This window comes from Anopheles funestus, chromosome X, assembly GCF_943734845.2.
Source record: "Anopheles funestus chromosome X, idAnoFuneDA-416_04, whole genome shotgun sequence".
NCBI classification, from domain to species: Eukaryota; Metazoa; Arthropoda; class Insecta; order Diptera; family Culicidae; genus Anopheles; species Anopheles funestus.
The window spans coordinates 14,319,251-14,336,319 of NC_064597.1; the positions used below are offsets into that span (position 1 = coordinate 14,319,251).

General features: G+C 43.9%; 1 protein-coding gene across 3 annotated transcripts; it reads left to right on the forward strand.

The window, feature by feature from the left end:
* The first annotated feature begins 391 nt into the window (after nt 1-391).
* On the forward strand, nt 392-14,158 carry LOC125760549 (PH and SEC7 domain-containing protein). 3 transcript variants are annotated; one of them, XM_049420796.1, is made up of 16 exons: nt 392-2,683; nt 2,833-2,899; nt 3,159-3,212; nt 3,315-3,553; nt 4,480-4,546; nt 4,637-4,690; nt 4,806-4,888; nt 5,009-5,263; nt 5,333-6,457; nt 6,930-7,996; nt 8,079-8,272; nt 8,510-8,702; nt 8,780-9,036; nt 9,130-9,533; nt 9,623-9,760; nt 9,831-14,158. In XM_049420796.1, exons 1-16 carry the CDS (start codon nt 2,546-2,548, stop codon nt 10,188-10,190), a joined length of 4,695 nt encoding a protein of 1,564 aa, XP_049276753.1. In that variant the 5' UTR covers nt 392-2,545; the 3' UTR covers nt 10,191-14,158. The 3 variants fall into 3 exon arrangements, with proteins under 3 accessions (XP_049276753.1, XP_049276736.1, XP_049276747.1); XM_049420779.1 differs by having other exon boundaries at nt 4,806-5,263; XM_049420790.1 differs by having other exon boundaries at nt 4,806-5,263; nt 9,160-9,533.
* Nucleotides 14,159-17,069: the final 2,911 nt, after the last annotated feature.

Genomic DNA, 17,069 nt, shown 5'->3' on the forward strand with positions numbered 1-17,069 from the left:
CATAACACGATAGTATATATACAATACGATAATATTCCTCAAACTTTTTTTTGTAAAAAAAAACAAATCACGGCACATTAGTAAAGCAAATTAGTTCAAATCTTTTATCACGATTTAAAAAAACTCAACGACAAATTCCAATCTGTCTCTAATTTAAACTTTACCAATAGTAGAGAACGCAATGCAAATCTTTTTTTTTTTTGAATGGCTTGTATTGAAATGAATGTTTTTTTTAGGTTTCATTAGAAGTTGATTAATAGTAACATACATCAAACAGCTGTTTTCATACATTTCTTATTCATCATTTATCGTTTTTGGGGCGGTTTCGGAGACAGAATGTTAATTTTTTTTCTTCTTCTATTTGACCACCGCCTCATGTAACGTTTTCACGCACACATGTATGCTCGCAAGCGCAGCACGGTACGCAAAGTGGTGTAGAGCGAGCGAGCATGATTCCAGCGCGTTAATGCAGGAACGGTTGCGTGAGGGAGAGCCACACAGAAAGCACACACGCAATTCGGAACTTCCCTGACAGGCTACGGAAAGGGCAGAGCGCACGCGGGCACACACAAGAGACTTGAGAGAAAGTTTGTGTTGAATTTACCGTGAAACGAGTAAGTACGTCGTCCGGGTAAAGGTGTGCGTTGTAGCCGCGTGCTTGCATGTGTGTGTCGTGCGTGCCTCCGTGTGGCGTAGTGTGGACAATTGGTGCACCTCGTTTTTTTTTATCCGCTGCTAAAACGGATGTACGTTTCCCCCCAACGAACGGAAAGTGTCAGTGCGTGAAACGAGCGGATGGCGTGCTGCAGTCGTGCAGCTTCCAGCAAGAGTTTAGTCACCGTACACGCACGCTAGAAATTGTGCCCAGGTGCACCAATCGTGTGTGCGTGTGTGTATCGGTGGATATAGAGTGCAGTTCAGCGCCCCGCAAAAAAAAGCGCTTTTGTGCGAGAGAAAAGAAAAAGGTGACGATGCAGCGGGGGTGGGCAAAATAGTGGTGAAGAACAACAGAAAGAAGAACGTGTGCGGCTATCCCAACACACATCGTCAATCTATCAACCAAAGGCCATAATTAACCGAAAATGAGCAACCGAACGATCAATTGGACAAAATCAGCCTGCCCGTCGTAGTCACACATTACCAAAAACCGCGACACAAACACAACCACACACACGCGCGGCACACATACAGTAACGGGTGGCACCCATCCCAATCATCGCTGCTGGCTCTCTCGCCAACTGTCAACGCCGAAAAAGGTGTACGTTGAAACTGTCGTACGTTTTGCTTTCGTGCAGGAAGCTGGTGAGGTTAGGAGTGCTGCCGTTCGGTGCTGCAGGCACTACAGGGTTCCCAAAAAACGGTCCGAACCGATTGGGTGTGGGAAGAACCGTATGCACAGCCTCTCGCTTCCCTTCCTCCGAACCCCCATCCGGTAGCATCCTTCGGCACCGGAATCCGTGTCCGTACACCGTGAACCGATTTCGTGACCGGGCGTGCGTGAATCAGTACGTAGCACGGTGAGGCGACCGTCGGTAAAAAGGTGTAGGAGCGAAAGAGAACAACCCACCGTTCGGAAATTAAATAAAATAAAACGGCGGGCCCCACCTTCCCCTCCCGCAATACACGGGTGTCCGCCAAGTGTTAGATCCGGTTCCGGTTGGTAGACAGGAAGCAGTTTCCCCCCGCTGCAGCAATTGTATCGTGCATCATCACCCTTGGCCCAGCTCTATCAAACGCACTAAATTCAATCATCCTTTTTCTTCGCTTCAACTCAATCAGCCGGGCGCGTATTTTTTTTTTGCCTGGTCTCTCCCGGTGCTGCGAGAGAGGGAGTGGCAGCTGAAGTGGACAGCAAAAAAAAAAACCGCAAGTACCGTATGAAAACAACACGGGGTCCAGCAGCACAGCGCCAGGCAACAGCAGCAGCAGCCGCCTGCCAACAAAGGCCAACAACGCGTGTAGCATCATCGCGTACAGCGCAGAAACCGAACCGCAACACTTGGAAAGAAATTCCCAAAAAGGTCGAAGCTGCAAAACGCTGCACTTGTAGTGTTGCTGGGTTTCTATTGCGCGTACGGGGTGTGTGTGTGTATCTTTTTTTTTCTTTCTTCTTTGAGTTGAGCCCCCAAAACTCGATCGTGCTGTCACTGGGCGGTGTGTGTCTAGTTGCCCATCTGTACCGTGTTGGCTAGCTGCTGGAACAACCGCATATAGAAGCACACACACACACACGTACACATCTACACCCACACGGCTGAGAAAACACGTCAGTACGTCTTGGACGGGAATTGTGATGTTTGAACAATTTCAATTGCACTGGAATTCGGCAGTGTAACGCTGGAAGCGATAAAACGGTCCGGCCGATACTTGGGAGACGGGTTTTGCGGCAAAGGGGAACCAAACATCTGACAAAACATTGCGTTGTTTTGAACGCTGCCGGAAGCGACTCGGTTCCATCTATCGGTGGAAGCAAGAAGGCGACGACCCTATCTAAGAACAGGGGTACCACCCGGATACGGATGACCGTATCCCCCGGGCGGCCATTATGGCTGAGGAAGTGACGGCCGTGCTGCGGATGAGCAAAGATGGTACCACGTTCGGTTTTCAGCTCCGGCAAATAGATATCGGCGAGCATGTCATATACAAGATCATCGACAACACGCCCGCTGACATGTGTGCAAAGGTAGGTAACGCACACCGTGCGTACACAACGACCCACCGTGAGCCGTGTGGCACCTCACATCCGATGTGCACCAGCTTCACAGACGGCACCAGCACCTTGCCACAGCCTAACTAACTGCCCTTCCCTAATGTTGTACACTCTCATTCTAGGTGGAGATAGGTGATATCGTATTGAAAATCAACGGCGTAGACGTTACTGGATTGGCTACCAAAGATGGTATTACTTTGCACAACACATGCTACACTACTTTTATCTACCGATACGATTAGCTCTTCCTAACTTTCTCTAACTAAAGCACGACCAGTTCACCTTCCTTCATTTCACCGCCATCCGGCAAACATATGTTGTTGTTTTTTTTTGTTAGAAATGCTCTTGCCAAACACAAAAAAAAAGAAACAACAACCGAACGTGACTAACCTTAGTGTGGCTGTGCGGTTTTTCTTTCCCTTCTTTACACTCTTATTTCTATTTCCAGTGGTAAAATGTGTACGGGTTTCACCGAACCCTATGACGCTGCAGCTCCGAAAAGGTATGGATACATTGTTCTTTCGTTGTTTTGTGACACGGTACTAACGATTTTTCGCTCCCCCCCTCTCCGGGTATTTTTCATGGACCTTCTTGTCCGGTGTAGATCCGCACGTAAAGCGTACCGTGTATGATATGATCAAATCTACTTCACCCGAACGGGTACTGCATCATCAGCAGCACCAGCTACAGTCACCATTGTCCCAGGTGCCGGAAGAGTATACGGTAGAGTTGCGGCGCAAGAAGGATGATACGCGGCTCGGGTTTGTGGTGCGAGCTACCGATGTTCTCGATCATGTGATTGTAGAGATACGGCAAGATTCACCCGCCGCTCTCTGTGGAAAGGTGAGACCCGTCGTGATAAAAGATAATCTGCTTTGTAGCGCATAGCCACTCGAACAAGCGTATGTGAATCACCACGAAAACACGGTACATATTAATGGAATTGTATGAAAACGGCGTAAATTGTGAGCAACCAAATGTTGGAACCAATTTCCTTGGAAAGTTTGCCACTAAAAATGTGGTTTGATTGATCGAAAATCACATTTTAGCAGTAAATATAATATTGCAAACATCACGAGTGTGCAGCAATAACAATGCAAGCAACAGTACTGATAACAACAATATCATAATCGCGGTATAAAACAGATAAATCACTTAATTCTTCAATCCAACCAAAATAAAAAAGGAAAAGGAATATTGAGCATTTTATCTGTTGTATCAATAAACCAGAAATCAGAACATACAAGTACTTGTAGAACTTGAAACAGAACATACAAGATGCAAGAAGATTTTTAACAAGCAAACCGGGCCGAGTTTAAACCAAATTTGGAACGAAAATGGAAACAAACGTTTTGTTTCCTTCTTTTAATGTCAGTTGTTTAGTTCTTGAAATGAACGGGAAGGAATAAAAATGGAGAACAAATTTAAACCGTTCGAGATTGTTGACCAACAACCATTTGAGGATGTAAAGAAGAAGATGTTTATGCTTTTGCTATAAAAAAAACAATAATAATCAAGTTCTTGCCTTTGAAAAAAGGTATTCAAGATGAGATTTCATTGAAGAAAACGTAGACGTTACTCGAAAAATTGTTGAAAATGTTTTCAGGTAGTATAGTTGTTTTTAAAAATGATTTTTGATAACCTTTTCAATCCAAAATGTACACTTATTGTAAAGAAAAAGGTAGTAAAATTTGCTAAATTTATAACTAAATTTTAAAAACATTAATGTTTAATGTTCTATTTAATTTCTCTTCCCTTTCTTCTTGCAGGTGGAAGTCGGTGACGTTTTTCTCAAAATTAACGAAACGGATGCGCAACAGTATTCCCCACGGGATGGTACTATTTGATCTCTGCTCGCAAGAGCCATAAATTTAAATATTATACTAATGCTGGGCATTTGTTTTTGTTTTCTTTCCATTGCTTCAGTGCTGAAATGTTTGGGTAATGCTACCGAACCCATAACATTGCGTTTGAAACGAGGTATTTAAATACGTTGATTGTGATTTTTTTGTTTGTTTGTTTTGCATTCTTTACATTTCGATTCGTTTCTATCGAACCATAACTAAATTGCTGTTCTTTCCGTCTACACGCCCAGATCCTTGGATTAAAAAATATCTACGCGAACAGTACCAGCACGAACAGTTGGTAATGAGTGACGATTCGATTGAATCCTGCAAGGTAAGTAGTGACAATACGAACGGTTCACCATCGCAGCCTGTATCGCGCCTAGCACAACCGAAACGTTCCAAGTTGCTGTCGCTCGACTCGGTACTGAACTTCAACTCACCCAATACACAGGCAGGCGGACGGACACCGGGGAATGGCAATCCGCACGCTGTGCGCGAGTGCCTATCGGAATCTGCCTGCCGTCCGTCCCGTATACCGCAGGCCATTGCACAAAATAACTGGAGTGCACCACAGTCACCGTCGCGTGGCAGGAAACCGCCCCGACCGTCACAGATACCGACGGCAAGGCCCGACCTGCTTGTCACCCGCTTCGTTATGACCGGCGAGTCTCAGTTCGAGACGCGCTACAACGTACCGGAGGTGCAAGTATGTAGCAGAAACAACGTTGCAAAGGCACAAACAGTATAAAAAAGAACCCCCTAAAAATCATTTCAGACACGTAAGCGAATGAAAGCACCGTTGGTTAACTACGATACGCTCTCGTCATCGACCAGCCGCTCGGAAGACAATAGTAACAGCAGCAGCTGCCTGATGGAAGACAACGCAAACAACGATCAAACGCAACCACCTTCGCCGGCTTCCCCGCTCTCGCCCACGGATGGGCCGGCAAGCGACAATAATGTAATGGGCAACGGTGATGGTGGTCCAGCAAGTAAAAAGAAAGTGCCCGGTAGCGGCGCTGACAACCACGGTTCGAACGGTAACAACAATCTGCCGGCGAGCGGTACGTACGGCACGAACGGCGAACCGGCCAACAAGGCGAACCGTAGCAATAAGGAGGATGGTAGCGAACGTGACGGTAGGCTAGTGGACGCCGCGGCGAGTGGTGGTAACAGTGGAAACCAAAACGCATACAGCAACGCGAAGACAGTCACCAATCATAGTGATGCTGGTGGTCGGGATGGTGGTAGCGGCGTTGCCTGGCCGAAAGACTGTGATAGTGCGACGGGTGTCCCTAGCGATGGTATGCCGCTGCTAGCGAACAGTGAACCAACCAGGCAGCAGCAAATGCAGCGCCATAATGTAGGATCGCGAACGAAGGGCGATCCGAGCGAGGTTAGCTACTCGGTGCCAACATCCCCTACGACGTACGGTCTCGGTAGTGGTAGTGGCGGTAGCGGTGTTGGCGGTGAACATTTACTAGCCGCTGGTAATGCCGGCCATGATCAGCAACATCGCAACAACAACGAGATGAGCATCAACTCGATGCCTACCAGCCCGGAGTATGGTGGTGCCGGTGGCCATCACCATCACCAAATGTTCCGGTACGGTACTGGTACGATGCCGGAACACACAACGATTGGTGGTGGCGTGGGTGGTGATACGAGTAGCGGCGAGCTAACGGCTAACACGAACATGAGCTCCGGTTCCGGGCCGAATGGTGGTATGATACGGAAATGTGATGCCGCTGGTTTCCGTACAAGCCGTTCGGAGGATCATTTGCAGCAGACGCAACGGGACGGTGGTATTGGGGCTGTCGTATCGATTGACATCGACGAGGATGTGAACAGTTCACTGAACACACTGCTCGACACACGTCACGATTCGCAAGACTATGCGGTAAGTTTTGGTTAACTTTACTTACATCTTAGAGGTGTGCTTAAAGAATCAGAACTGTACGGTTCGTTCAGTGCATTGCAAAGAACGAATGACGTACGTTCATTTGATCAAGGTACAACAGTTCTTCAGTCAATCAATGAGCGACCTACCCGTCGAATTTCATTCTTCTCGCCAGTTCTTCAGTTTAACAGTTCAAAGTAGGTCGTTCAATGAATGAGCGACCTCTACCCGTCAAATTTAAGAACGTCCTGTTCTACTAGGTCGTAAATGAACCGCGATTCACGTTCAGTTCATCTAATTGAAAGAACTGGTTCGCTCACGTTCATGAGAAAGAACCGAATTGCCGAAGCCTATACATCTTACTCTTATACAATACTCTCTTTCTCTCTCTCTATATATATATATCTCCATCTCTCTCTCTATATATATATATCTCCATCTCTCTCTCTCTCTCTCTCTCTCTCTCTGACAGATACCGGAACGAGAGCGGTTTCTATGGTCGTACAATGCGCAAGCTGCTCCTAAAACCACCGGCAGTACTGATGGCGACCATGTTGGCAACAATACCGCCGAACCCGGTGCCAACGTGGTTTCGCCACAATCCTTCTCCAGCTCGGTTAGCTCCTCACCGCAGCGTTCCGCGAGCGATAGTCCTGCTTCACCTACCTCCGTTTCGAGCTCAGTCATGTCTTCCTCTGGCGGGTCCCGTGAACACTCGCATGCTGGTGGTGCCGGTACGGCCAGTTCCTCGATCGCTAACAATCCGAGCGGACACGGTGCACCGGGCAGCGGTAGCCAATATCAGCAGCAACATTCGCAGCAACAGCAGCAGCAGCAGCAGTCGCATCACCATCACCATCACCAGCAGCAGCAGCATCATCATAACCATCAACCGTTGCAACAGCAGCATTCGTCCGGCGGACAGCATCCACCAAGTCAGTCTGGTTACGGTGGTGGTCGCGACCATAGCGTGTCGGAGGCGGTATCAAACATCTCCAGCCCAGACTATCAGGACGAGCACGATTTGCTCAGCACGAAAGATTTGATGGCAATGGCGATCAGCGATCCGAGCGATTCAGATTCAACCATTCTAATTTCGGAAAATACGCACCGGTGCGATTTGCCGATGAGTCACACCGAGCGTGACCACAAGCTCGTCATCCAGGTGAAATCGGGCGAAGGCGCCGGTGCACAGGAGCTGGAGGAAGATTACGACGGTGCCCGGTGTCTAGCGCTGCTGAAGGAAGCGGAACGGTCGGAGCTGGAAAGCTTCGATTCGCTGGTGGAGGACGGCCTAATGCAACCGAGCAGTGTTGCCAACCTGTTGCCGGGTTATGCGGAAAACATCACGTACGGTGGTAGCGTTACGCGCGAATCCTCACCACCGGTGTCGGACGATGGGAGTGACGTTGACTCGTTACACTCCTTTCACTATTCACCGAAGGGTGTTGATCTACCATCGGCAGAGCGGCTTGCCAAGCGGCTTTACTATCTTGAGGGCTTCAAGAAGAGTGATGTGTCGCGGCAGCTTTGCAAAAAGTACGTCCCAATTTTTGGATGTTGATTACATCAAACCAACAACTAACAGTTACAAATTCTTCTGATTGTTCTCTTTCTCTAGCAACGATTTCAGCCGGGCGGTCGCCGAGGAGTACTTGAAGTTCTTTTTCTTCGAGTGTCTGTCACTGGACAAAGCACTGCGAATGTTTTTGAAGCAGTTTTCGTTAACCGGTGAAACGCAGGAACGCGAACGTGTGCTGGTACATTTCTCCAAGCGATACCTGGATTGCAATCCGCGTTCATTCAATTCACAAGGTATGTAGGGAAAGGCATCGTTTCCTTTGCTTGTGTAATGTTTGTACAGAATGTCTACCTCTATCGGTTTATCTGTGTCTATCCTTGAGCTGCTCATTGCCCAATACTAATCTTATCCTAAGCACATAAGAAATTGCTGATAATCGAACGATACCTCAATAGAAGAAACTCTTTGCCATAATTCTGCCATAAACAAAAGAGCTCATTAAACTATAGTTTCTATATTCACCTCCACAGATGCTGTGCATACACTAACGTGTGCTATAATGCTACTAAATACGGACCTTCACGGGCAGAATATAGGGTCAAAAATGACTTGCGCAGAGTTTATCGATAATCTGAGTGACCTGAACGATGGTGAAAACTTTCCCAAGGGTGTGCTAAAACAATTGTATTATTCCATCAAGGACAAGCAACTCGAATGGGCACTGTAAGTGTGGTGTTTGCTGTGTTCCGTCGTTTACTTGCACATTCTAACTGCTTCTCCTACATTTTTACGCATACTAGGGATGATGATACGGATCCTAAAACGGGTAACCGTAACACCGACGGTAACGGCAATGGTGGGAACGGTAATGGACTCGGCGGTGGTACCGGCGGGTTAAACGGTAGCTCCGGTGATGGTGGATCAACGGGTGGCAGCCTGCAGGGTCCACCGGTTGGGCCGAATCCGTTCCTCGAGGCGCCAGCAATGTTTGCTGCGGTTGAGTACAAAAAGGGTTACGTCATGCGGAAGTGTTGCTACGATACCAACTACAAGAAGAGTGAGTTGCACCAGTGATGCGGCACACGTGCCTTAAGCGTAGGACGCTGTGCGATCCCCGAAACCCCGAACGTCCGATTATTGATTGTTGCAGCTTGCTGCGGCTTTGCTTGCACCATTTCAGCCCCATTCGGACGGCGCTCGTGGAAGATGTTCTTCTGCACGTTGCGCGATCTGGTGCTGTACCTGCACAAGGACGAGCACGGCTTCCGGAAGAACCAGATGTCGGACAATGTGCACAACGCGATCCGCATCCACCATGCGCTGGCCACGCGTGCCAGCGACTACACGAAGAAGCAGCACGTATTCCGGCTGCAAACGGCCGACCAGTCAGAGTTTCTGTTTCAGACGAGCGACTCAAAGGAGCTGCAGTCGTGGATCGACACGATCAACTTCGTGTGTGCATCCTTTTCTGCACCACCGCTGGAAGGTGGGGTCGGTAGTCAAAAGAGATTTCAACGACCGTTGCTACCTTGCACTCACAGCCGTCTGTTGATGGTAGGTCTTATTTTTTTTTTTTTTTTTGACAAAACAACGTAACGCTTATTGTGTCTTCTAATGTACGCTTTTTGTTTGGTTATTTTTAGCGCGATCAGTTAGCGTCACACGAACGCCAGGTGAATAAAATTTTAAGCCTGCTCGAAGAGCACAAGGTATCGACCGCACCACCGAAAGGTTTGGCGCTGCAGAACTACAAGGAAAAGGAAGTATACCTCCAGTACGAGGTAAGTGTTCACTATCACTATCACTAGCAGTATTTCACTGTCACTCGCTGTTTTTTTTTTTCACTCCCAGCTTAAGCGGTATAAAACGTACTACAATCTGCTCAGCTCCCGCTTGACAATGGAGCCACAGGATTTCAACAACCAGCATCAGGTCAGTGCAGCCGCACTGAACGATACGGGCGAACGGCGTGACGATTCCTGCAGCACGATGTTACCGCTCGGCAGTTACGGTGATTACGGTGCCAACAGTCATCCGGCACCGGTACAGCAACGGTCCCAAAATCCCGGTAGCCTTATGCCCAACTTTATCCAGCAGCACCAAGGTGGCAATGTGGCGGTTAATGCAACCGGACGGTCAGGACTTTCACCACCCGACACAACGGTCGGTGGGCAAAGTAATGTAACGCAGCAGCCTACCAACATCCTATAATGGTAGCCTCACTGTCACACATTCGGTACCGGCCGGATCGGACCATCGTGCCCCCACCATCGGACCATTTATGGCCGGATCGCTGGACCAGTCCGGCGCATCACAGCACGGGATTTAGCATTATTCATATCCGGTACAAAACGGGACACACGCGAACACGGAAGGATTCGCTAACAAAAAAAAGTATGTAATAGGACGCGGTCAGACAAATCCGATAGAAGTATTTCGCATTAGTATTTTTCGTCTCGCGGATGCTTGTTTTGCATTCCAACATTTTTTTGGGGGGGAGGGGACAGTCGCTATCATTCGCTCCCCCGGCTAAGAAAAAACAAAAACAGTTCATTAAGGTAATCGCATTTATGAAACTTATACCCGCTACGCAACGTTTGCTACCATTTCAAAAAGCATAGAGACAAACCAACACAAAAGGTAATCATTCAACGTCACTGGGACCGCTTGATGATTGGCATTTATAAACTTTTACCACGTTTCTGGCTTCCTGGTTGTTGCATTTCTATATTTCGAAGGGTCCAAAAATGGCCCCATTTTCTTCTTGTTGATACTAACAAGCAAGCTGAGAAGGTATCTCTTGGATCGCTTATTCTTCCACACATGATTCGATGCATTTAACGTTTAAAAAACAATAATCAGGTTTAGCCTTGTTACGTTCGCAAGCTAATGAAACTTTTCATTAATAATTTGTTTACCTCTCTAATGCTTCAGGGATAGGCCATCATCAGCTAGCGTTGTTTAAATCAAGCGTCTTGCACGCTGGATGCAACCACATGGTGGTGTGAAATAATGGGTCATACATGTAGCAAAAGTAAAAAAAACAAAAAAACGCCCTACAATGAAGCCAAAACATAATAATCCTAAATATGCAAAGGGGGGGGGCTTACCAAACAGAAAGGATACGGTTGCAATGATGAAGACCAGTCAGTCAATAACAGTATACAGATAGGCAAACAAAAAACGTGATTTGGTGCTGCAACGTATATCGGCATCGACACCACAGACACAAAACGATACAAGCATTACAGCTTCCTCTCTCTCTCTCTCTCTTTGCCGGTGTCGGACGTCGAAACGGCGTGCCAAAATTTTTACATTAAAAGAGCAACAACAAAAAATGGTCCATGGTTTGGCATGGTTGTTTGCTCATCGGAATGTACAGCCAAATAGTGGGTAGAACCGTGGAAGGAGAAAACATTCTATTACACACCAGGCACACATTCGGGGCAAGCCCCAGCGAGCGCGGAGTGGAAATGGTTACACGTTTCATGGATAGGAACGCCCGGTACGCGGACTAGAAACAAGCAAATTGAATGGTACACTTTTACGCTATTAACGACGTACACAGGCAAGCAAAGCAAAAGTCAAGACAGCCGTTAATGTGGTCAAGTTTACCTGTACATTTATGCTATGAATTATAAAGTGCACGATATATATATATATATTCGGATATATATATAATATATATGCATTATTAGGATTAGGAGCAGATTAGTGCAGTTTCTTTTCTATTAGTGTTTTTTTTTATACATACACAAACCACTCTCTCTCTCTCCATCTCGCATACTCCGTTTCCGTATACTTCAAAATGTACTGTATAGAGGAGTGCGTTTTTTTTTGTTCATCACATTGTGCAGAATTGTGTTAGCGATTGCGTCAATATAATATTTTTTTTTCATACCCTTTATTAAAATAAAAACGAATGAAGGATACATCAGGCGCGCAGAAACGGTTAGAGGGAAGGAAAATTATTAATTTAGCACAGCGTGTTTTCTTTTTTTTTGTTCAAAAAAAATGTCTGGGTATAGGAGTTTAAGGGAAAAGCGTTACTATCTTTGAACCACCTCCCCGTTTGATTTAATGTTGATCTTAACGGAAGGTAACGCACGACTTAACAATAATTCCGTTTCTGAGGATAGTTAGTAGGGTAATGTACGCGATTATGGCAAGATCAGGTCGATCTACTGGTGCAGTCAAAACTTTTGACATTAGAAAAAAAAAGCTGTTGAAACCTACTTAGCGAAGCGTAAAGGGAAACGAAATGATAGATTTGACAGGAACACGGTTGTTTGTTCGCAATTATAGTAACATTATTTGCAGTATTGCAGGTTTTTCGTTTGTTTGTTTGTTGTTTTCATCCCTCGTTCTGCGTTTATAAACACACACACACACAAACTCTCTTTTTCTCGCGATATATTTGCTATATTATTTATATTGGAACCTAGTTCATGCATACATTAACTGATGCGAAAACGAAAGGCTGATTTGAGAACGTGAAGACAGACAGTATGGCGACCCGCGGTTGCGAATATGCGTTACCGGGGCCGCGGGGTGTATTAAGCGTGAAGATAGTAATGCAGCAAAATGGAAAACAAAAGTTGCTAGCTTATGTGTTTTGTGCTATTTGTTTTTTCTTACGAAAACAAAAAAAAACAATTGCGTACCATTTTCCCGTGTGCTTTATTTCATCACAGTGCGTGATTTATGGTCTTGGCTATATTCCTTTCAAGGGTTGTGGAATTGCTTATTGCCTGGTATGGGTGCAACAGAAATGCAAAAAGTGTGTAGTAAGATACGGGACAGTAGTGAAAAAGGGTAGCGAAAACTGTCGCTATTTATATATATACCTATTAGGATAGTAGCGTGCCTGAGTTAACATTTTTTTTTTATATAATTTGTTTCGTAAAGGAGACTTTGTCGCCCAAGGATCGATCGATTTCGTGTTATATTCCTATAAAATATTATATATATTATATACAACACAAAACCACAAATGGACTATTTGCTCGGTACTAGCAAACCTCCCCCTTCCCTCCTTTTCCCCCGTTCCAAAGCATCCCCCCTCCCACCCCGTTCGTCCAACCAACCCTTATTCGCGGCGCCGAACGAATGATTTGTAAAATCACTGGCAAACACACGTTGTCAACAATTATAATCACTGTTGAAGGTTCATTTCACTAGCGAGTAAGCGAAGAATATAATTTATATCTATAAAGAATATAATTTATATCTAAACAAATCTGAAAACCACTTTTTTGCACCTATTTACTTTACTTTTTTTTCTCTCCCCCTCTTCCCACGATTTATATAGTGTTAGTACGTTGTTATTTTCCGATGAAAGTGTGACGATAGGAATATAATTTTCTATTTTCCATTACATTCCAGACGCATTAATGCCATTCCGTAACGTTAAGCGTCAACATCCGAACGTTCCCTTGTGAGAAGTATTGTAGTTCTATCGTTTCTTTTAGTATGTTACAGATGATTTTTTTCTTCTTCTATAAACCTTATCCCTTTAGTATAAAGTGATAGTAAATGAAACATTTCGGAGCAGGTTTATGTGTTTTTGTACATGTATTTATTTTTTTATTGCTTTTATCGCAACGCAACATTGCGGGATTCGTACTTTAATCAGTGTACAATCTGAACCATAACCTCATAGGACTAGAACGGGCCCGAAACACTTTCTAAGGATATGCTTTGTTATCCTGTTTTTTTATAACACTTTTGTACCATCCGCCGTGTCAGATATGGAAAACGATTCTTTCTTCCGAAAAAGTCATTTGCAATTTTTTGTGTTTTTTTGTTTATCGATTCATAGTTTTTAACCCTTTCAACGTAATTAAACGTATATAGCGCAAAATAACGCTTTTTTTGTTTGCTATAAAATTGTAACAATAATATAAAAAAAGGAAAGTGCACAACGATCAATTACTGGTACAGCAAAAAAAATGGGAAAAAATAAATCGAAAAACGCACATGTAAAACAAAGCTTTACAATAAAATAAAATAAACTTCCCATTGGTGAAAACAATTCGATAAAATTATGCTGCTAAGGATAAGACAATTTGTCCCATTTGAAGAGGTTAGAAAAGCGAACAAAAACACACACTTTCACAGAGACTTGCGTGCACTAGTACGGTAGAATCCCGGTTGCCAAATCAATCAGTAGTGGAAGTTAGAGGAGAGAAGAAGAAAAAGGCGAAATTAAAGTAGAGATAAAGTGAGCCGCAAAAACTACTTTCTTCGGAAGGATAATCGGTGTGTGAGGTGATGTTTTTCTTATTACGTTACATGAAACAATCTATAGCTGTGAGCCCTTTGTTCATTTTCGGAACAAAAAACCATTAACCACTCGATCATTACGGTGTGTGTTTGCTGGGATGGAAATATGTATGAAGATGTGCGTTCAATTACATTTTGGAATGGAAGGAAATCGGTTCGGAATTAATCATGTTACATAGAACATAACGATAATGTGTATGTACGTATATATAACTTATTGAAGAAATAATTCTGTTTCATAACTTAGGTGTAAGAGGGTAACAAAAAAAATCAGAAACAGTGGCGGATCAAGCGCTTTTGGAGGCTCTAGGCGGAATACTTAATTGAGGGGAGCCCATTTCAATAGTAAAATTCTTCCATTTTTTAATTAAATGAGGATCACTTACCTGCGGAAATGATATTTCAATAGTTATTTTGGCACCAAAAAAAACAAAAAAAAAACTTGAATTTTATTTCTTTGTGCACAAAGGCACTACACATTTCAAACACCACACTCGCCTAAAATGGCCACATTTTTTTTAAAAAATAAGCTCCATGAAATTGAGCTTCTTAAGAAATTAAACTAGCTTTTGAGCACCAAAAAAAACCCAACACTTCACAACATTTTTTTTTTCTATACACAAAAGAACACACATGCATTTCCACAGCACAGCTTTCCACAGCATGTCCCGTGTGGATGTACCAAAATGTACATCCAAAAATTTTTAATTAACTAACCGATGCTAGCACGGAGGTTATGATAAAAACCGAAAAAGAATTTTATTTTTTTTACAAAATTCGTTGCACTGCAATGCACTGCACAACACAGAAATGCAAATAATAATTTGCAAACTTTAAAACACGCACTGATTGTTAATTTCTTTACTCTCACACACATGGATGCAAGAACATATTGCATTCTTAGCAGCAAAAAAGCGTAAGATGGAAAAAAAATCTTATGATCGCTTAATCTCGATCAAAACCGAAACTGCATTGATGAGGTTTGAAATGTCAAAACAGTTCATAAAGGAGACACACACGCACTACCGCAATACACTTACACGCGTCTTAGCGTCTGTCACTATTCTTAATCGTTTTTAAAAGCTTTTTTACAATCTTTTACTTGCAAATAGATTTTAAAAGCAATAAATAATGAAAATTTTGCATTTGCTTCAAAATACCATGCTGTGATTTTTGGTCCGCTTCATTTTTAACAGAGCGGCATTCTTCTTTCACTTACACTTACACTAACAAGTGTCACGCGATCGTACGCTGACACAAGCCAAGCCGACGCTGGCTTTAATTTGTGCGTGTGCAAAAAAAATAACTTCACTGTTTAGCATCATTTATCAACGCATTAATTGTTGTACTAAACATTATTTGTATGAAATAACATCCTTTAAGAAAGGATATCACTTTTGTGGGCATCAAAAAACAAGTTTTGCAGAGTGTTTTATCCTACAAACGAAGCCACCGCATGCCGCGCACATTGCCGAAAGCTTTTGTTTTAGAAGTTTAACGTACTGTGGTCCGATCGCTACTGATCGTTATTTCACCTTATCTTCATTATCGTTATCTCTTCAGCGTCACACCTACACAACTATAATTGGCGAAGCAGGTGGCTCTCAGGTTCTCTCATTCTTTCGCACACGAAGTGTGTTTCGCTCCTTCCGCTTGAGCGGCGAATGAAAAAGAGAGCCTCGTAAAAGAAAGCTATTCAACCGCAACTCTTCGCTCCTTCCGATCAAATCCGTTCTTGCATTTATGGCATTTAATTTTTTTAATTTTAATACTATTGTGGTGATTAGTGGGAAAACGAGTTAAAGAGGCATTTGTTCAATCATGTAGCAATAAATTAGTTAGAAAAGGATTCCCTTTCTCATACCACCGTATTGGTGACCGTGTGCCGTGGCTATAAGAAAGATTTTCTTCTGTCTAGCAATATTCATTCATTTTTCCGTTCTTCGAAGCCCCCTCCTACTCAGCCTACCCGTAAGATCCGCCACTGATTCAGAAAAGATAATCATGTTGACAAAGAAACAAAACGAATTGTAGCAAACAAAAGAAAAAAACCAGACGAGCACAACGCAATAGTAAACACAGCGCGAGTAGATGAATTTAATCTAGCAAATCGAAGTCACTACTCGCTTCTGTATTTTGTGTATCTGTGCGTTGGCATGTTTCGAAGGTTAATAATACTCCTCGAACGATGGTGGAAACTATCAAAAAGGGAAAACGCGTATTAGTGTCTTATCTTTCTTGACGTTTACCCAGCAGAAAAGTAATGCAAACACTATGCTTAGGATCTGTTTTTTTTCTACGGCTTGTTATGTTGCTAAAGAATTTGCTTTTGCCGGTACGAAAACTCGTACGACAAACAGATAACACAGTGAGGAACAGGATTGAACCATTTTTTCGCGTCCAATCCGCTAGAAGTGAACTTCATTTCATAACAATTTTAAAGACTTTACAACACGCGGGTGTCCAAGAAAATGTGTTTTATTGTGCCCGTCTGGAGGTATGCTGCATATTTACAAAATCATCATCAGCCAAAAAAATCTCGTAACGCACCGTGGATTATAAAGAGAAAAAAAGTATCATAACGACAGTGATTGCATACTTTCAGGCGTTATCGATCCACTAGCATTACCTAATGCCTTATAATTTTAATCTCGCTTCACTGCTACACGGTGTATATCGCTGTTTTGATTCGGGCTAACTGGTTATGCACAAAACATCTCTCTTTTTGTGTGTATGTTTTTTTTGTTAGCAAATCTGTAGGTAGTGAAAGAACGGTGCTACATTGATGGTCTAGCAGCACGTGGT

Coding starts and splice junctions, on each gene's coding strand:
- LOC125760549 (XM_049420779.1), top strand. CDS start 2,546: ATGGCTGAGGAAGTGACGGCCGTGCTGCGGATGAGCAAAGATGGTACC. Junction 4,691..4,805: donor AACATTGCGTTTGAAACGAG/GTATTTAAATAC, acceptor CTACACGCCCAG/ATCCTTGGATTAAAAAATAT. Junction 7,997..8,078: donor TCGCGGCAGCTTTGCAAAAA/GTACGTCCCAAT, acceptor CTCTTTCTCTAG/CAACGATTTCAGCCGGGCGG.